Genomic DNA, 20,860 nt, shown 5'->3' with positions numbered 1-20,860 from the left:
AGAAAGAAAGAAAGAAAGAAAGAAAGAAAGAAAGAAAGAAAGAAAGAGAAAGAAAGAAAGAAAGAAAGAAAGAAACAAAGAAAGAAAGAAAGAGAAAGAGAAAGAAGAAAGAAAAAACTAGCTAGCCAAGTAACTTTGAAGGAGGCCAGTTGTCTCCTCCAAAGGAAGCTCAACAGTGCCCTCCTTCCAGCCATGTGAATTCACAAGCAACCAGGGGATTCCCATCAAGGACCTACTGGGCATGTAGGCCCAGAGTGTGTCCTCCCTCTGAGATCATCTCCTCCTCTTATCCTGAGAGGGGTGAGCCAGGTCTTGATGTTATATGCCCTAATCACTTGACAGTTGGCTGCCAGTCAATAAGAGTTCTGCGTCCGTGGGTTGGTTCAAACAGTTATATATTGAATAGAAAGGCCTTGGGATTTAGCTCAGTGATGGAATGCTGTGCGGTAAACACTGGCCATGGATTCAATCCCAGTACTAACAAAAGAAAAGAAAATATTTGGAGGAGGGGTAGTCTTTATGTCTTCAACAAACTTGTACAGATTCCTGTTTTGTTATTCACAGACACAGTGTTGTGTGTCAGCAACTGACATGACAGGTACATTGTTCTAGATACTATTGCAAACAAGCAGAAGGGTTATATGACAGTCCCGTCCATTTTATAGAAAGGACTCCAGGGCCTGCAGACTTTGAGCATGGGGAATGGGGATCCTGGAATCAGTGCCCCCTGGGGACTCTAACTGATTTGCAAATTGCCTAATTGAATCTATTGTTCCTCTCCCAATTATTGCGTTTTCCAGGAGAGAGTGAACAAAATCCTCAAGTCTTTGGATTCTGCTCAGAATTTCATCACCAAAAATATTTCCTCCATCGTTATGGAAGTAAGTTTTCTTTTCTTAAACAAGTGTGTATATAAAGTGCACTCCCAACCATAACACTATTTCTTGGCTAACTGCGGCTTCACTACATCATAATTATAATGTATGTATAGCTGAGATACAGGGTATCTGATATATAGCCCCCTCCCCAAATGTCACAACCTACAGGATGAGAACCACTTCTCTAGCGGTTTTCATAATGGTCTTACTCTTTGATTTCTTTCTAGGAAACAAAGAAGTTTGGGAAAACAATAGCAGACTACTTTGAACACTATCTGCAGTGGGTCATATACGCCGTGAGTAGCTTTGCCTTTTATGAACATAAAGGGTGCCACATCTGAGGAGAGTCATTTTACAGTATAAACATCTGAAGGATGTTAAAATCTCAGTAATGGAGACAAATGGAAGTGTTTGCCTGGACCTGGTGTTCCAGATCCTCTACATCTTGTACTGAGAAATGAGGAAGTGAGTAGCCAAGTAGCGAGGATTCTAGTCAGTGGTATAGTGAGAGCACAAATCAGATATGCTGCAAGGAAGCTGCAGGTTTTCTAGGGTAAGGTGCTTAAGGTCAGCTGGTTACTGGTTGAGGCTTCCTTGTATGCGGTCCTCAGAAGGAAGGATTAGTTGCCAGGGGTACGATGGGTGTGGGTTTCTGTTTTGATTGAAGGCTTGGGTTATGTAAGTCTTCATTCATTTCACATGTCCATTCCCAGGATGTGTTTGATTTTAATCATATACATGCCCAGCTATGTACAGGTGTAAGAAGATAAGTAAGGGTTTTCCTGAAATGTTTGCTCAGAGAACACAGTTTGCTGTACTGTGCATATTCCGAAAATCAGCTCAGTCTGGGTTCCCATTTCTCCACCGCTCCAGGAAGTCCCAGGGTATGTTCTAGGACATTTTTGAATGGATACAGGGAGTTACATAGACTGTTATGATGTAATAACATATTGTGTTTTGGGGTGTATGTGCAGCTCAGCTTGATGCAGTTTGGGGGCCTCAGGTAGCCTAAATGCATGGTTAGGAAAGGGGTAAGTATCCATCTCAAGCCAAGTGGAGTCCTATATTGCCATGATTTCTTATATTTGCCTACCTCAAGAGGATTTGGAAATAAGGGGAGCCAGGACCTTTGAGGGGGCAGCCTCCCCATGGGGGAGAACACCTCACCCTTTAGTTCCCTGACCCCTTTGCTATATGGCTTCTTTCATTTGTCGCCCACTCATTCATCAGACAGCAGTCCACCGCAGGAGTAGGCTGGGCATGTATACTGCTTGGTTCTCCCAGCAGTTCTGTGTGATGGACCTTAGTATTCCAGAAACAGATGAGGACAGCTGCGGCTGAGGGAAGGAAGGGTCTTGCTGTAAACATATGCAATTGGACCAGCGGTAGAACTCCTCTGTGCTCAGCAGCTGTCAAGCTCCATGGCTCCCGGGACCTGAAGATGCTCCTGTGAAGCAGCCAGGGGCTGTGACTTATGACACGAATTTTTGTGAGCTTGGCTCAGAGAAGACTTGGCCTGTGTTTCTCATCCCACAGATCACAGAGAAGATGACACCCTGCAAGCCCGTGGCCACCGCAATGGACTCTGCTGTTAATGGCATTCTGTGTCACTATTTTGCTGACCCTCTGGTAAGAACTTCATCTTTCAAAAAGAAAAGACATATTAACTAAATGTGCCCCCTGCCCCACCATATTGTGTTATAGTAGGTTTCCGCATTTTCAACCTTGTTCACAGAATTTACAGCTTCATGACAAAACTATTCCTTTTCTGAATACTAGGAAACAGAATGCTGCCACCATGATCCTCCCTCGTCCCACACCCAGTCACTCTGATCACCTTCCTTTTCCCAACCACTTTCTCTTGACCTAATGGTTCTCACTAGGGTTGTTAACAGGAACATGGGTGAAGGACTGTTTAGAGCAGTGTGGTACCCACCAAAGACATTTTTTTTCCTTCCCCCATCAACTATTAACATCCTATAAATTCCCAGGGAATCCTGGACTTCCTGAACCCTACCCTCTCTGTGACAGGAAGTTGATGGACCCATCATCAGGGAACCACAGCCGCTCTTTGTTCAAGAGTGCAACAACCATGTCACGCGTGGAAGTCAGCATTCCATAGCACCCCCCAACATTAGCTCTTCCATTCTGTATTCACCTTCCTCTGTGATGTGTCCTGAGCCCTGCCCGGGCTGATATAGAGGCAGCATTTATGGACAGACGTTCTAAAGTAACATTGCGATGACATCTGCAGTTACCATTGTTCGATTAAAAGAAGCCTCTCTGACCAAAACTGACTACAGTGCCGACCAGTGGGCATACATGTAATTATCTGGAAGGTAATTTTATAGGCGTATCATATTCTTTCACCATTGTTACAGCAGTAGCTTCCTCATTAGGACTTACAACCCCCTAGGCAGTCTTGGACTAAATTGACAGTACCAGATGTGAATAACCTTCTGGGGAGCAGACTTTAAATCCAGTTGAAAATAGATTGCTTGCCCCCACCACAGAGTTGCCACTACGTCACCCATGGGCACATCTTCCCTGACCCATAGACAGTGCTGCATGCAGCAGCCTCCACAGTGTCTTCTGGCTCTGTGAGAGCTCGTTAGCAGAGGGGAAGCTTCTAGTCTAGTTCTAGTCTGATTTCTCTGTCTCCTATAAGAAAAGTACGTGGTATCTTCAGCCATAGAGCCTTACCATTTAGTCTGGTTTGCACACAACAGCAGTGGCAGTTGCCTGTATGGTTTTAGAGGTCTCGGGAGCCTCTCTGACCAGCTGGTCACAGGAAGATATCCCAGCGCTGGTGCTGACATTTCTTCAATAACTTCCCGGTTTTGAGTGTAGCCTTATCTACCCGTCCATACAGGGTACTCCCATTCAAACTCTTAAAAATACATTTTGAATTTGAGTGACCAAATAAATATTAGGTTTCCTCACGGCTTTTTCATACATCTTTAACTTCAATTGGCCCTTCCCCAACTCCCTCTCTTCTATTTTCAAGAAGGCATACTCCAAGATTAAGTGTGAAAGCTCATTTCTACATATTGGCAATAAGTTTGTTTGTTTGTTTGTTTGTTTGTTTGTTTGTTTTTCTTTAATGTAGACATTGCTTTTTGAGAAAACATGGTTCAATTTAGTCTGCAGTCAGCCTGCTTCAGGGGGGTACTGGTTTTTTGTTTTTGTTTTTGGAGACCTGGTGTGTAATGAGTGCCACTATACTATATCCTCTGGGTTGTGCTGTTATAAGATATCGATGCTAAAGTAAATTAACCATGTTAACATTGAACTACATGGAAAGGCACTTCAACTTGAGCGTTCAGACTGACAGCTGTCTTGGTTAGACAGGCTGTTTCACAAAGATACACCATGTGGTGTTTGATTAGGTGCTTTTTGACCGTCTTAGACCAAATCATAGTTCCACGCCTAGATGCTTCTGTTCCTCTTTTACAAAATAAACCCAATCTCCAGATCAGCTCATCTTTCAGAAAGACTGTCTGGGTTTCAATAATGTATTGCACTCTATGATGGCTGACTCCTGACAGGTTCACAACTGATTTTGAGAACAAAATCAAAACCTTTAAAAATTGCGCAAAGAAGTCTCCCACTAGCAAAGGTCCTTTCCTATTATCTAACGTCAAGGATTTTACTTCTCCTAATTTGTTGTTGTTTTTTAATCCCCAGAATTTGTTCTGGTTCGGCACAGGAGAAGCTACCGTGCTCTTACTTCCTGCTGTAATCATCGCCGTCAAGCTGGCCAAGTACTATCGCAGGATGGATTCAGAGGACATATATGATGAGTGAGTGTGGGGTTTCTTCAGGACCAGGCATTTCCATGTGGCACTGTCCTCCTAGAGCCACCAGAGTCAAGTTCTCTGGTGAACAAACTTACTTCTGCTGAAGTACTGGGTTGTCCCTTTTCCACCGTTTTTGTTGTTTTTCTTGTTGCTGTTCTTGGGCTTTGTTTGTTTTTAACCAATCTTATGATTCTGTCTTTTTCTTCTTCTTTAATCTCAGCTTCCTTAACCAGTGTTCTTCTTGTTCCAGCTCGTCTGTCTCGGGGACGTGGCATTTCACTTTGTGATAAGTGTCGTTACTACTTTTCACTGGCTCTTGCCTGCCCTTTGCTCTGTGTCTGGTGAACATGCATGCTTCCTTTCACCTCTCATCTTCTCTCATTGTCTCTGGAATCTGAGCTGTTAGCACTCACTGCAGTGAAAGAACTGGGAGGGTACTGTTGATCATGAGCCTTACTAGTGACAAAACAAGTAAATAACCCTATCTCCCCCTTTTATATTTTGTAGTGTTGAGACTGTACCCATGAAAAAGTAAGCCCTTTTATCAACTATCTTCACAGATGGGATGGGGGAGGGTTCTATTACATGGTAGACCTTTAGTTAAATTAATAATATGACAAAAGAGCACCAGATAAATCTGAGTAAACATGAATCATGACACCTCTTAAAGGGTTGGTGCATTGAAGATGCTTACAAACTGCTTGTTGAGTGAATGAGCATTTTATATATTACATGTATTGAGCTATAAAGCCACTTTTTCTCTCTGTGGCTTTGCAAGAGGGAAGATGTAACTATAAGACTCCCTCAAACCTTCTTCTCAGACTTAAAAATTTGTGATGCATGTTTTGTAACTTTTACACTATCTTTGTGATCTATAACATAAATATTTCATCCTAGAGGTAACTTGGTGTTTCTGGTCTATTTATTTTTGTTGCAGTTTGGAAAACGGTAGTAATGGTTATCATAAAGATCATTTATATGGTGTTCACAACCCTGTTATGACAAGGTAAAACAAAGCCTGAAGTGCATGCCTAGCCTGTGGTGAGCCTTTTTGTCTCTCCTATCCTTGACACCAAGACTTCTGCATGCTCTTGATGCCCTTTCATTTCTGCATGACACAGCACTGGCTAGCTCTAGTCACGTGCTGCATAGCATTCCACAGTGCCGGGTGCATACATATTCAGTGGAACTGAGAAGCACCTAGACTGAATGTCATCTGAAAATGCTATGAGCAACTCTACATCCTAATGGGTGACATGCATGTGCACCTCCCCTTAGCCTTCCTCTGCCTCCTTCTCTCTCCTCCCTTCTCCCTTCTTCCCTCCCTTCTTTCTTTCTCCCTGGCATATTATCTGTAATCTACCAGAAAATGAACTCAAACCTTTTCTCCAAAAACCCTTGGGCTTCTGTGTCCCCTGGAGTTAAGGGGCTTCCTGTGGGTCTGGTTTTGCCAGATAACTCTTGAGTATTACCTTCCAAGTGTATTCTGTTGCATTCTCTACACTTTCAGACAAGGCATGCCCATCAGAGGCATCCTTTCTGCTGAGAAATGTGGTCACCCCCATGGCTACACGGTTGGCTCCGAGTCATGCTCAGCGACCCAGGCGATGTTGTCTCCCCCCCCCCCTCCCAGTTGCAAAGCAGCGAGTGCATGGGGAATCTTGCTTGTCAGAGAAGGTCCATGCTCCACCTGGGACATTTCCCCTTAAGAGAATAGATACCACATTCAGGGAAGTCCCCACTGTGGCGTCCTCACCAGATGCTTCCACACAGGAAGCAGTGTTGCCTGGAAATAGCGGATATCCCATCAATGCCAGCTTTCAAGAAGAACAGAACAAGAAAGTTAATAAAATTTCTCCTTTCAGGAAAAAAGGTTCCCTGTCCCCAACTTACAACTTGGAACATTCCAAAACTTAAGAACCCCCAAGTTTCAATTGTCTCCTACAGGAGAAGTATCATTTTAATGTCTGTGTTGCCATAACAAAATAAGCAGTGTAGCTTATAAAGAACAGAAATTTCCTTCCCATGAGTCTGTCCCCAAGACAGTGTCTGTTAGGGCAGATTTCTCACACATGATGTCTCCTGTCCTCACTGTGTCTTCACATTGTGGTGGTCTGTGAGTTCTTTGGAGTTTCACATCGTAAACACTTCCCCAAAGTGTCTCCCTGCCTCTTCCCACCCCCACTTTCTGATCCCATCCTCCTGGAGATCAGAATCTCTTTTGATGAATTTGGAGGTATGCAGATGTTCAGGCCATAGCAGAAGTGGTGATGGGGGAGGGGCAGTAAGGTTCTGAAGGATGGGATAAAAATCTACTTTTCTGATAATGTGCTGAGCTTGACTGCTAGAATGCTATGTTTTGAGATGGCTTCAAGGCAAGCATCAGTTTACCAGGTTTGATCCAGAGCATATAAGACAGTGCTATGAATGGCCTGTACTCTATGCTAGCCTCCCTCTCCCTGTCATGACAAGCTTGGAGGGTATCTCACATTTCTCAGCTGAGATTTTCATGGTCAGAGAGGAGCTCTTTACTGCCAGTGACACCCCAACAACTTGCTGGGTGAGTTTAACTGACTTCTGGTGCTCAGCCCCTTGTTGGGACATCTCCAAATGCCAGCTCTTGAGCAGGACTTTCTGCCTGGAGAGTGCTGGAGAGAGATGTGCTTGGGTGGGAAGGTGTGGCCAGTTGTGTCTCTGGCAGAGATGCTATGATGGAATTTGGGCTGCAAGATGTTTATGAGGATCTGTAGTTGTGGGAGGAAGGAGAAGCCTGGGAGGAGCTGCCACAGCCTTATCTCAGCAGAGGGAGCATACACCACCTTTTCGACGTAACCCTTATAAAATAAATGCAGCCTTTATAGCTCACCTCCTTCATCTGTGGGATCTGGTGGAGCCCCTCAGGTAGAGCAGTTTAGCAAAAAGCTGTGCCATGGGGGCTCTGGCGGAAGGACCACTAGCTGTGCCCCACAGCTAGTGAAAACCCCATCTTAAAAAGGGCTTAGGGGTGTAAGAATTATAAGGAAGACCCACCCAAAGAGACCTTCTTCACACGTTAGACTGGGTATCGGCTCCCTTCATGTGGGCTTGGGAATATGATTCCACTTAAACACTGGCATTCTACCTGTAACCAGGATAAAGCTAGATGAGAGTGCAAAAACCACTCAGTGCTTCATGAAGGTGCTTGGCCCTTCAGGAAAAGCTTTGTGACACTCCCTGATACTTGAGCACGGTAGGGTCAGTGTGACCAGCTCTTACCTCATGGGGAGTTGGGCAAGGGAAAGTCTTCGTTAGTGAAAAAGCATATTGTTAGTGATAAACTCAGTTTCATAAACAAATTTGATATTGCCCCCTTTTATATTTGCTATCAATGCACATACACATACCCACCCCACCTCTGGTCAGTCTGCCGTATGACCTGTGGTGGGTCATTTGCTTTTGCCTAAGAAAAAGGCAATGGGCTTTCCTCTGAGCCTTGAAGCCTGGGGTCTTTCTACATAAGGGCTAATTCTGCCTCCTGAAAGTCTGCACCAAGAAGAGGCAGTTTCCTCTGCAGAAGTGTATTTGATGTAACAATCTACCTGACAAAAGTAATTTACAGAAGGAAGAATTTATTTTGCCTCACATGCATGGCAGAAGGTCATGGTGACGGGATCATTTCTGGTCACACTGTAGGAAGCAGTATGGAACACTCTGCTTCCACAGTGAGGGAGCAGACAACACGGATGCCAGAGTTTGGCTTATTTTCTCCTTTTTACTTAGTTCAAGACCCCTAACCCGTCCAAGATGCCACCCATATTTAGGGTGGGTCTTCCCAACTCAATTAACCTGATCTAGAAAATCTATTACAGACATGTGCATAGATGTGTTTCCATGGTGATTCTAAATCCCATCAAGTCATCCTCACAGGAAGCATTGGGTCTGACCAACATCGGATGGTCGGTCTCTTCTCTAGAGGTTCCCATTCTGTACCCCAGACTGGCCTGGAACTCATGGCAAACCTCCTCTTTCAGTTTCCCAAGTGCTAGATAGTTGGCATATTTGTTTTATCTATTTTATTAGGTTCTTATATCTACCCCCCTTCTCCACTCCCAATACCTCCCAAACCCCCAAAACAAGGGAGGTGGGAAAGAAGTTTAAATGGGAAAGGGGGCATAGGTCTCTTTAGATTGTTTCCTGCTGATAAGGGTCATTGGGTTCCTTGGGACAAGTCCAATCTTCACAGTCAGGATATCCCCAACTTCTTCTCATCAAACAGCAACCAGGAGCAGCAGATGGAAGCAGCCTTCTCCTCCTCCTTTCTCTTCTCCTTCTCCTCCTCCTCCTCTTTCTCTTCCTTTTCCTTCTCTCTGGCATTTATACCTTTCAAGAGTTCTCAGGATTCCAAACCTCAACTATCTGCAGCTGGCAAAACTCACACCCCTGCTAGTGCACAAGGCAAATCATAGTTAATAGCGTGGATAATCTGAAGCAGCCCCTTATTCCACACCTGGGATTAAAACAAAACCATTCACATAACTGTTTTTTGTTTTTTGTTTTTTTTTTAGATTTATTTATTTATTTATTTTTTACATTATTCTGCTTGCATGTATGCCTGTATTCCAGAAGAGGACACGAGATCTCGTTATAGATGGTTGTGAGCCACCATGTGACTGCTGGGAGTTGAACTCAGGACCTTTGGAAGAATAGCCAGTGCTCTTAACCTCTGAGCCATTTCTCCATAACTGGGTTTTTAAAGAAACCAAAACTCTCACTACAGTGAACTATGGGCATTAGCCTGCTTGATGTTTTCCCATTGAATGCTAACAAACCACGTTGGGGAAAGTATTCTGTCCCGTTTCTGTGAAATAGGCCTTCAAGCTTATGCCTTGTCATTGAACTGCAGAAGGCATTCTTTGCACACTGTGCTTTGGAGGTGCTTTAGGAGAAGTGGGAAGGGCCCACCTGTGCCTGTATTTCTCTCCTACTGAAAGGAGAAACATTTGATACTGGGGAAGTGCTAGTACAGCTACAGTGTCTCTGCCTGCACCTGCTTCATCTGTGCTGTCTCACAGAAGGTGCCTGGCGGCTCTTCTGCTGGGTGGCGATCAGGGTGAACCAGACTTGGAACTCACACCCTCCTCACGAAGTTTTGCTGTCTCCTCTTGCATAAATTCTCTGTGGGGGTCAAGGTCACGGTCTTGAAGAAATGTGAGAGGATGGTGGGACTAGTGTTGGCTGTTAATCACAAAGCCACTTCTGGGATATATATCCACACCTGCGCTCATACACTGGGAGTCCAGCAAGATCCCTGCAGAACTTCCATTGGTTTGTGCCTCCCGATCCTAGAGCCAAGCTTTAGGAAGCCATCTGTGGCCAACAGTCACCTGCCACCATCTGCTCTCTGCCACTCTAATGCACTTGCCACCAGTGTCCCTTACCACACATTCCTGGTGCCCATCACCCATTAACCACAGGATGTGTCTTAGTTTCTCTCAATCTGTCTTTCTCATCATCCTACAATATGGATAGATGTTACAACAATCTGCTTAATTGCCATTCTCTGTCCCTGCTTAACTTTCTGGGGTTTGGTCTGTATTCACCTGTGACAATAGTCAAATCCTGCTTCTTAGCACAGGGCTAACTGGGACCACTTGCAGCCCAGCCCAGAGTGCCACAGTTCTCTGTTTTGTTTTTGTTTTTAGCTCATCTCGATACTGACAACTGCTTGAGGTGAGTTTGATGTTTCAATCTAAAGCTGCTTGAGGTAAGTTTGACGTCTCATATAAATTAATTTATATGAGACATTAATAAATTAATTATAAATTAATTTATAGGGCTATTTTTAGTTCATAAAACATCAAAACATAGGTAATTCTAACATATTAAGTGGAAAATTCAAGTAAGTATGTAAGTTATACAATATGCTTTTAATTACATGGAATCCAGTTATACTCCATGATTAATAAGGTGTGCAGGTAGATATATGTGGATACACACACGCACAGCGATTGATCAATGTCAGAAACTAAACTCTAGACGAAGCATGAGATAATGCACACAAGGCCAGCCCTCCTGTCTCTCAAATAAATGTATGTTTTCTGTACTTCTCGGTCTCCTGGCAGAACCTTCTAGGATTCTACATTCTTGCTTTCTTTTGTAACTCAAAGCCAGCCTCTAAAATTATGTTTGATCTCCATTTCAGCATCAAGACAGTCAAGATGGAAATCACCCTGGACTCTGGATAGTTTTTGACTCTTCTCAAACCTTGCAAGTGCAGAAGAAAGCATAGCGGCAAATGTGGAGACTCAGGCGGGCCCTGAGAACACAGCCCCAGTGGTTTCAGGGTTGTGCTTTGTCAGGAATGAACAGTTACGATGGTAATCCACGTTCTCCGCTGTTCTGTTTTTTAACTTTTTTTTTTTTACACTGAATTTCTATTTAGACACTAAAACATATGGGGGCGCTTGTTCCCCTGGATACAGATACATTTATTTGTGAGCCAGCTATTCAGATGTCATAGCTGGGTACCTAACTTACTTCCGTATGTGAAGTGTGCTAAACACAAACCAGTTTACAGAGAAAAGATGTATTTTGTTAATAATAAATTGTATATACACCTTCTTACCACAATCAGTTTTTTAAACAAATGAGCACTCTAGATTGTTTTTTTTTTTTTTTTTTTTTTTTTTTTTCTAAATGAGGTTACTGTTGGCTTGGGGTTGACTCAGTGGTGCTGTAGAAAGGAATAGGCATACAGTAAAAGAGTGTCAACCCTGCAGCAAGCTTGTCCTTCTCTGTGGACTTCTGTCTGCTTGTTGCAGATCTGCCTGTTGTTTAGAAACAGAATTCAACAGCAATCACTGGGAGACCCACTTGACACCACTAGCAAATTTGGGACAGAAGGACTTTGAGAGAGAAAATGTTGCTTGCCGGAAGCGGAATCATTTTCAAAGACGCCAGTCCCGGTTCACAGTTTAGTGTCAATCTTCTGATTTGTAAGGATGGGCATTAAGTTCAGTGTCATCTGATTACCTGTGAGAATCTAAAATGAGGTGCAAGAGCTCCTGTCATGATTCTGAGATTTGAAATAAAGCGTGGATGAATGGAGCCTTTGGTGTTTGGTCCTTAAAAAATACATGGAAGCATAAAGTCAAATCGTCTGCTGCTATGGACGATCTGAAGGAGCCCCATATCCCACACCTGAGAATAAAGCAAAACCATGTTTACATAGCATAACTGGGTTTTTAAAGACACCGAAACTCTCACTACAAGGCATCACAACAAGAAAAAGCAGGAGTCCTAGGGCAGCAAACTTATCCAGAAATCTCTACTATACCTTGGGATGGCCCAACTGCTGATAATGAAGGCTGTGCCCATACATGAGGCAATTAATGTAGAACAAGTTTCCTACAGGTGGAAAAAGGTAAACTACTCAACCCTAAACCTGTATGCATACTCTCTCTCTCTCTCCAAATAATAGACATGTACAGAGAAGATCACCCACAGTCAGTGCATGCAGAGATCATAATACTGATACTCCATGATGGGCATCCATGATTACAGAAGCAGCTGCAGTCTGCAGACAGGTACTGCGGGCTGTCAGGCTGAACCCATGTTCTTCCTGCCTGTGTCTCCTGCCTTTCCTGCCCAAAGCTTCCAAAGCAAACTCACCACAGAGTGGCTAGCTTAGCAGTGGTCTTATTTTCCCAGTGAGACTCTGGAAGCTTGAAGTCACTGAGTGGGCCGCTGACTTGTGAGGCTTTTGGCCTGGCTTCTCCTAGTGTCCTCACAGCTCTTTGCCTTGAGTGTCTGGGCCCTAACTGCATCCTGTGGAACAGGAATCAGGTAGGATTATATCTCCCTGACAAAGCCATTTAGTCTATAACTGTGACCGCCCCAACAGCAATCAGCTCCTTAGAAGCCCTTTCTACAAGTTAGCACAGCTTAGGTTTCAGCAGATGGTTCGGGAGGAGCACAAGGCAAAGCACAGTAACAATTCTTCACTGTCTCCCAAAGACAAAGAACCATCTCCCGTGTTGTGGCACTTTCTATCCAGTGTTTTCACCCTGGATGTATGGAGTTTCAAATCAGAACAAGCTACAGAACCTACAAAGACTGGAGATGAATGCATGTGCACAACACACACACACACACACACACACACACACACACACACACACACATATGCACCCTAAGGAGTTTAGTGGCATCACAGAAACGTGTGGTGATGGGAAACACGCATTTTCTAACACCTTACACTGACAGGCCAAGAATGATTCAGGCTTTTCTTTACTAAGTGATACTCCCCATGAACGTTTAAATATTTAGATGTTCTGATTTCCAGGTTAGCTTTCTGAGCAGAAATGTGCCACTGTTACTTGCATAGGAACACAGACTTGTTAAAGTCTGGAATGGAGCAGTGTACAAAAGGGAAGGGCTTTGGGTCTGGAACGCTAATGGGCACTTGTCATTTCAGCACTTGGGGGGTAGAGACTGAAGGTTCACTGTAAGTGTGATCCAGCATGGTCTACAAAGAGCATCCTACAAAGGGAGGAAGGAAAAGAAGGAGGGAGAGAGGGAGGGGGAAGTGAGAAAGAATGAAAAGAGAAAGGAAGGAAGAAGAAGGGAGGGAGGGAGGAAGGAAGAGAGGAGGAAGGAAGAAAGGGGGAAGTAAGAGGAGAGAAGAGGAAGGAAGGAAGGAAGGAAGGAAGGAAGGAAGGAAGGAAGGAAGGAAGGGAGAAAGGGAAGGAAGCAAGGGAGAAGAAAGGAGGGAGAGATGAAGGAAAGAAGAAGGGAGAGAAGAAGGAGAGAAAGGAAGGAGGAAGGAAGAGGTCGAGGAGCAAGGAAAACAGGAAGTGAAAGGAGAAAAGAAGGGACAATGGGGGAGAATATGATTCTGATCTCTTGGAAAACTACATATCCATTAAGATACAGCATTATTTTTTTACATTTGCCTTATTGAACTACAACAGACCACATGGCTTAAAACAACCAAAACTGTTCTCTCCTAACTCTGGAGGCAGGAAGTCCAAACTCCAGGTATCACAAGGGTTAGCTCCCCCTGAATATCCGGCAAAGCCCGTTTTAGTTTCTTGACACTGACAGCCTTTGGTGGTTTGGGCTTCTAAACACATCATTCTCATGTGGTGTTTTCCTCTGCATGCCAAATTTCTTTCTTATAAGAACACTAGCTATTGGCACAGGGCCTATCCTAATCGGAATGACTCTACTGGTGTCGTCCCACATGTGAACACTCTGTTTCCAACGTCACCTTCCCAGGACCTGGGTAGTTGTGAGTGTTGTGTAGATACTCTTCAACCCAGCACAGTCACTGTACCAAAACAGCAGAGCAGGTAAATCCCGAGCAGGTAAATCTGCATCCCCAGCAGTGATTTTAATACACAGTCACAGCTGAGGAGCTGTCCCAGAGTTTAAAACTTTGTGGATTTAAGGGCGCTGTAGGCACAGCAAAAGAACAACTATTTTTTTTTAATTGTTTACCTGGTAAGGGAACAATCTCTTCCATTTCTAAAACTTAGCAAGAAAGCTACCAGAGTCAAAAATTAAGCAAGTTCTTAAAAATCTGTTTCTCCAAAGAAGATCTACAAGTGGGAAATAAACAAAAAATAAGTGCTCAAGACGACCAGCAACCGGGGAAGAACAGAGCAAGCTATGACAGGATTCCACGTCACTATCAGGAAAGAGAGGTCGCTATTAAAAGACGAGAAAATGACAAATGTCTCCTCTGGGTAGCCATGCTTTTCTCGAGAACTGACTCAAGAAAAGGGTGGAGAAGGTGTTAGGACAGCTCGCACCAGCAGCATTTCAGAGCTTGCAATCTCAGAGAGCTTGTCTTTCTGGAAGGTTCCATTTCTATGTAATAGGAGAAACCTGCTGGCATTTCCTGCCCCGTCATTAACATGGCTCACTATGGGGGGGGGGATGTCTGGGTGAAATGGAGACTGGAGGTGCACTCTTAAGACTTCCGGCCTCCATGAGTGCCCCATTGTGCTCTAGGTGGGCTGTGAAAGAGCTGTGTTCCCAGAGAGCAAAGTACTCCCAGTGGGAACCTGAACACAGAAGCTCTGCCTGGGCCAGAAGCTTCACTCAGTAATTACTGCCCAGACCTGAAATGTATGTGGGTCCTTGAAGTTTGTCCCCAGGGGAAAGACTAATGAGTATAGAGATAATTTTGGTGTTTTATAACCCCCAATGACGTTATGTAAACATGTGTTTGTTTTAGTCCCAGGGGTGGTATATGGGGCTGCTTCAGATTGTCCACATCAGGAGAGTATTTGTCTCATGTGCGCTCTGGCAGGGGTGTGATTCTGCCAGCTGAAGATAATTTAATTCTGGGGACTCTAGGGCTGGAGAGATGGTTCAGTGGTTAAGAGCACTGGCTGTTCTTTCAGAGGTCCCTGGCCAGCACCCACATGGAAGCTCACCACTGTCTGTAATTCCAGTTCCTAGAGGATCTGACATCCTCACACAGGCATATGTAGGGCCCAAACAGCTGTGCTGCCATGACAGACTTCCTAAGATACTGTAGGCCTGAGTTTCTGTTTCCTGGTCATGTTCCCACAGTTGCTTAAATGATGTTTCTATTTCCCAGAACATAAAATTAGAGTCCATGGAAACGAGATACAATAACTCAATAACTGCCCTGAAAATCAGAAACAACAACCTAGAGTAACTGCTTTGAAAAGTCCCCAAGCGGGGGCGGAGCCAAGATGGCGACTAGCACACACAGTTTCCGAGCTGTGGAAGAGATAAAGTTCTGAGTTGATGAGTGGAAGAACTTCTGAAGCCAGGGAAACAACGGAGAGACTTTCTAAACAACAGGGAACATCGCAGGAGGTGAAAACCTTGGTCTCGGGTCACCCAGGGACTTGTTTGGGGAAGGTGAGAAACGATCCTTTGATCTCTCGGCACTCCCCTCCCCCAGACCTCCCTCCTCCTCGGCACAGCGGACTCGCCTTTCTCAGCGCAGACCTAACTGCCTGGGGCCTGCAGCCACTGAGGCTGAGCCCCAAGCCCTTTATCGGCAAAGGCCAGCAGTACTGTGTCTTGGAGCCCCAGATTCACGCGGCGGCTGCACCATCCTCCCAGGGCCCGAGTCTGCTAGACGACATACTAGCTCCGCAGGAGCGTCATCACTGACGGTATGGCCCGCCCAATCCCACAGTGACAGAGAATATGCTATATACTCACCAAAACCAGACAGAAACACCATACAAGCTAGACACACCAGGCGCTGGGCCTCCGAAGCTTGGAGAGCACAGTGAAGAGACCCCAGGACTTCCCAGAAAGCATCTGGACTAGCAACCCAGTCTCCAGTTACAGCGGGACTTTCTAACCTGGCGGCGGAGCAGCACTGAGCTGGCGGGGCACATCAGCCCTCAGTTTAAGAGGGCACATCAGTTTAAGACTAACCAGGGCCAAACCAGAGAACAGAAAGGCTGGTTACCCCGATTCCCACTGACGTGACCACCCTGAAATCTCCAGCTGCAGCAAGACCTCATAACCTGGCAGTGACAGCAGCACGGAACTGGCGGAGCACATCAAAGAAGCAGGGCCAAACCAGAGAGCAGAGAGCCCAGATATGCCGATCTCTGCCAAGTGTCCTACCTGTAAGTGAGTGCACCCTTGAGAATCTGCAGCTCCACTGATCCTGGGTTCTTCTAAAACAGAAGCCAGGCATCGAACCCCCTCCCACCCATATACCCACTTTGGGAAACAGAGGGGCACTTGGAACATTGAAGTTCCTGCTCTGTGGGTCTAATTGAGGAGTTAAGGCAGTTAATGCCAGAAATTGCGCTGCGATCATCACTAGCGCCTGCGACATATACATTGCAGAGCCCCTCCCACACACTCAAGGGTTCAACATTAGCCATCACTCTGTCCCTCGAGACACACGCCCACACCCACTTACACACACACACACATATACACACGCACGCACGCACACTTGCATTTGCCTCTGTTTGCACCTGCGTACTTTCCTCCCACAGGTACAGCTAGTCCTCAGCACACGCTAAGGACACGGGACCTCTCTCAACTTCCTGAAGAATTCTCCAGACTCGAGAGAGAGACAGTACCAGTCTGATCGGCAGAATCCAAAAACAAACAGGGAAGGTCTCAGATAAGCCAATGGCCAGGGGTAGGCGAAAGAACACTTCCAACATAAATCAGGACATCATGACTTCACCAGCAAACCCCAAAATCGATGGATACTCCAATTCATCAGAAGCACAGGAAAATGACCTTAAAGCCATGCTTGCTCAATTATTTGAGGCTCATAAGGAGGAAATGAACAAATCTTTCAAAGAGTTGGCCAGTCAATTGGAGGTAAAGAAAGAAGAAATAGACAAAACCCTTAAAGAAACACAGGCAAACATAGCCAAACAAATAGAGGCACAAGTAGAGAAAAAATTAGTGGCATACAAAAAGGAAATGAACAAAGAAATAGAGTCCATCGTAGAGAGACAGGAATCCAAATTCAAACACATAAAAGAAATGGTGCAAGGCATGAAAACAGAATTAGAATCAATAAAGAAAACACAAAATGAGAAAACTCTTGAGCTGGAGAACTTGGAGAAAAGATCAGGAACCACAAAAGTAAGCATCACCAACAGAATACAAGAGATGGAAGAGAGAATCTCTGGAGCTGAAGACACACTTGCAGAAATTGATACTTCTCTCAAAGAAAAAGTAAAATCAGAAAAATTCCAATCACAAAATATCCAAGAAATCAAGGATGCTATGAAAAGACAAAATCTAAGAATAATAGGAATTGATGAAAAAGAAGACTCCAGGCTCCAAGGTCCAGAAAATATTTTCAAGAAAATCATAGAAGAAAATTTTCCCAACTTAAAGAAAGAGATGTCCATAAATATACAAGAGGCCTACAGAACACCAAATAGACTAGACCAGAAAAGAAACACATCACGTCACATCATAGTCAAAACACTAAATCTACAGAACAAAGAAAAGATATTAAAAGCAGCAAGGGAAAAAGGCCAAGTAACATATGAAGGTAGACCTATCAGAATCACACCAGACTTCTCATCAGAAACTATGAAATCCAGAAGGGCCTGGGCAAGCATCATGGAGACTCTAAGAGATCACAAATGTCAACCCAGACTACTATACCCTGCAAAGCTTTCAATCAACATAGATGGAGAAAACAAAATATTCCATGACAAAACTAAATTTACGCAATATCTATACAGCAAACCAACCCTACAGAAGATACTAGAAGGAAAACTCCAATCCAACAAAAATGAATTCACCCAAGAAAACAGGGCATACAGATAATATCCCAACAAAAAGGAAAAGAAAACAAGCAATGAAACAAGGTAAGATCATCGACTCCATTACAAAAGGAACTAACATGCATTGGTCAATATTATCTATCAATATTAATGGACTCAACTCACCAATAAAAAGACACAGGCTAACAGAATGGTTACAGAAACAGGACCCAACATTCTGTTGCATCCAAGAAACACACCTATGCAACAAAGATAAACACTACCTCAGAGTAAAGGGCTGGAAAAATGTTTTTCAAGCAAATGGTTCCAGAAAACAAGCTGGAGTAGCCATCCTAATATCTAATAAAATAGACTTTCATCCGAAGTTAATCAAAAAAGATAAGGAGGGCCACTATATTCTCATCAAAGGAAAAATCCAACAAGAGGACATCACAATTTTGAATATCTATGCCCCAAATACAAGAGCACCTACATTCGTAAATGAAACAATATTAAAGCTTAAATCATACATTGATCCTAATACCTTAATAGTGGGAGACCTCAACACCCCACTCTCATCAAGGGACAGATCAACCAGACAGACACCAAATAGGGAAATAAAAGCACTCACAGAATCCCTAAATCAAATGGACCTAATAGATGTCTACAGATCTTTTCACCCAAACTCAAAAGAGTACACCTTCTTTTCAGCACCACATGGAACCTTCTCCAAAATAGACCATATAGTTGGTCATAAAGCAAGCCTCAACAGATACAAAAGGATTGAAATAATCCCTTGTATACTATCTGACCACCATGGACTAAAGCTGGACATCAACAACAACAGAAACAACAAAAAGCCAACACGCACATGGAAACTGAACAACTTACTACTCAATGACAGCTGGGTCAAGGAAGAAATAAAGAAAGAAATTAAAGACTTTCTAGAATTCAATGAAAATGAAGGCACAACATACCCAAATTTATGGGACACATTGAAAGCAGTGCTCAGAGGAAAATTTATAGCACTAAGTGCCTACAAGAAGAAATCCGTAACATCACATACAAACAACTTAATGGCCCAACTGAAAAACCTAGAAAAAAAAGAAGCAGATACACCCAAGAGGAGCAGACGGCTGGAAATAATCAAACTAAGGGCAGAAATCAATCAATTAGAAACAAATAAAATTATCCAAAGAATCAATGAAACAAAAAGCTGGTTCTTTGAGAAAATCAACAAGATAGACAAACCCTTAGCCAAGCTAACTAAAAAGCAGAGAGAAACCATACAAATCAGCAAAATCAGAAAGGAAAATGGGGACATAACTACAGACACTGAGGAAATCCAAACGATTATTAGGTCATACTACAAAAGCCTATATGGCACAATATTTGAAAATCTAAATGAAATGAATAACTTTCTTGACAGATTCCATCTACCAAAATTAAGTCAAGATCAGGTAGAAAGACTGAATAGTCCTATATCTCCCAAGGAAATTGAAAGAGTCATTAACAGTCTCCCCTCCAAAAAAAGCCCTGGACCAGATGGCTTCAGCGCAGAATTCTACAAGACCTTCAAAGAAGTACTAACACCAATTCTCCTCAAACTATTCCATAAAATAGAAACAGAAGGAACACTACCAAACTCATTCTATGAAGCCACAGTCACTTTGATACCTAAACCACACAAAGATCCAACAAAAAAAGCGAACTTCAGACCTATCTCTCTTATGAACATTGATGCAAAAATACTCAATAAAATACTTGCAAACCGAATCCAAGAACACATCAAAGATATCATCCACCATGACCAAGTAGGCTTCATCCCAGGAATGCAAGGGTGGTTCAACATACGGAAATCCATCAATGTAATCCACCACATAAACAAAATGAAGGAGAAAAACCACATGATCATCTCCTTAGATGCTGAAAAAGCATTTGACAAAGTCCAACACCCATTTATGTTTAAAGTCTTGGAGAGATAAGGGATACAAGGCACATACCTAAAGATAGTAAAGGCAATATACAGCAAGCCTATAGCCAACATCAAACTCAATGGAGAGAAACTTAAATCAATCCCACTGAAATCAGGGACAAGACAAGGCTGCCCACTCTCTCCATATCTCTTTAACATTGTACTTGAAGTCCTAGCCAGAGCAATAAGACAACTAAAGGAGATCAAGGGGATACAAATCGAAAAGGAAGAGGTCAAAGTGTCACTATTTGCAGATGATAGTATACATGAGCGAACCCAAAGATTCAACCAGAGAACTTCTTCAGCTGATAAACACCTTCAGCAAAGTGGCAGGATACAAAATCAACTCAAAAAAATCAGAAGCCCTCTTGTATACCAAAGACAAAAAGGCTGAGAAAGAAATTAGGGAAACAACACCCTTCACAATAGCCACTAATAACATAAAGTACCTTGGTGTGACTCTAACCAAGCAAGTGAAAGACCTGTTTGAGAAAAACTTCAAGTCTTTGAAGAAAGAAATTGAAGAAGATCTCAGAAGATAAGGATCTCCCGTGCTCATGGATTGGTAGGATTAACATTGTGAAAATGGCCATCCTGCCAAAAGCAATCTACAGATTCAATGCAATTCCCATCAAAATACCAACTCAATTCTTTACAGACCTTGAAAAAAAGATTCTCAGCTTCATATGGAGAAACAAAAAACCCAGAATCTCCAAAACGATCCTGTACAACAACAGATCATCTGGAGGTATCTCCATTCCCGATCTCAAGCTGTACTACAGGGCAACAGTAATAAAAACTGCATGGTATTGGCATAGAAACAGAAAGGAGGATCAATGGAATCGCATAGAAGACCCAGAAATAAACCAACACACCTATGAATACTCAATATTTGACAAAGAAGCCAAATCCATTCAATGGAAAAAAGACAGCATCTTCAACAAATGGTGCTGGACCAACTGGATGTCTACATGC

General features: G+C 43.5%; 1 protein-coding gene across 2 annotated transcripts in view; it reads left to right on the top strand.

Moving 5' to 3' along the window:
* Positions 1-11,341, top strand: part of Prom1 (prominin 1) — a 97,621-nt gene extending 86,280 nt beyond the window's left edge. Inside the window, exons 20-27 of one of the 2 annotated variants that reach the window (XM_055623930.1) lie at positions 801-881; positions 1,106-1,174; positions 2,415-2,507; positions 4,566-4,681; positions 5,186-5,209; positions 5,616-5,684; positions 10,360-10,387; positions 10,860-11,341. In XM_055623930.1, coding sequence (XP_055479905.1) covers positions 801-881; positions 1,106-1,174; positions 2,415-2,507; positions 4,566-4,681; positions 5,186-5,209; positions 5,616-5,684; positions 10,360-10,375 — 468 coding nt within the window. In that variant the 3' untranslated portion in view covers positions 10,376-10,387; positions 10,860-11,341. The remainder of the gene's footprint in view (positions 1-800; positions 882-1,105; positions 1,175-2,414; positions 2,508-4,565; positions 4,682-5,185; positions 5,210-5,615; positions 5,685-10,359; positions 10,388-10,859) is intronic. The other variant, XM_055623931.1, reaches the window with a different exon arrangement.
* The last annotated feature ends 9,519 nt before the right edge of the window (positions 11,342-20,860 follow it).

This window comes from Psammomys obesus, unplaced genomic scaffold (genome assembly GCF_907164565.1).
Source record: "Psammomys obesus unplaced genomic scaffold, mPsaObe1.curated_primary_1811, whole genome shotgun sequence".
NCBI classification, from domain to species: Eukaryota; Metazoa; Chordata; class Mammalia; order Rodentia; family Muridae; genus Psammomys; species Psammomys obesus.
Note: the sequence above shows the minus strand (reverse complement) of the source record. Positions and strands in the feature narration are given on the sequence as shown.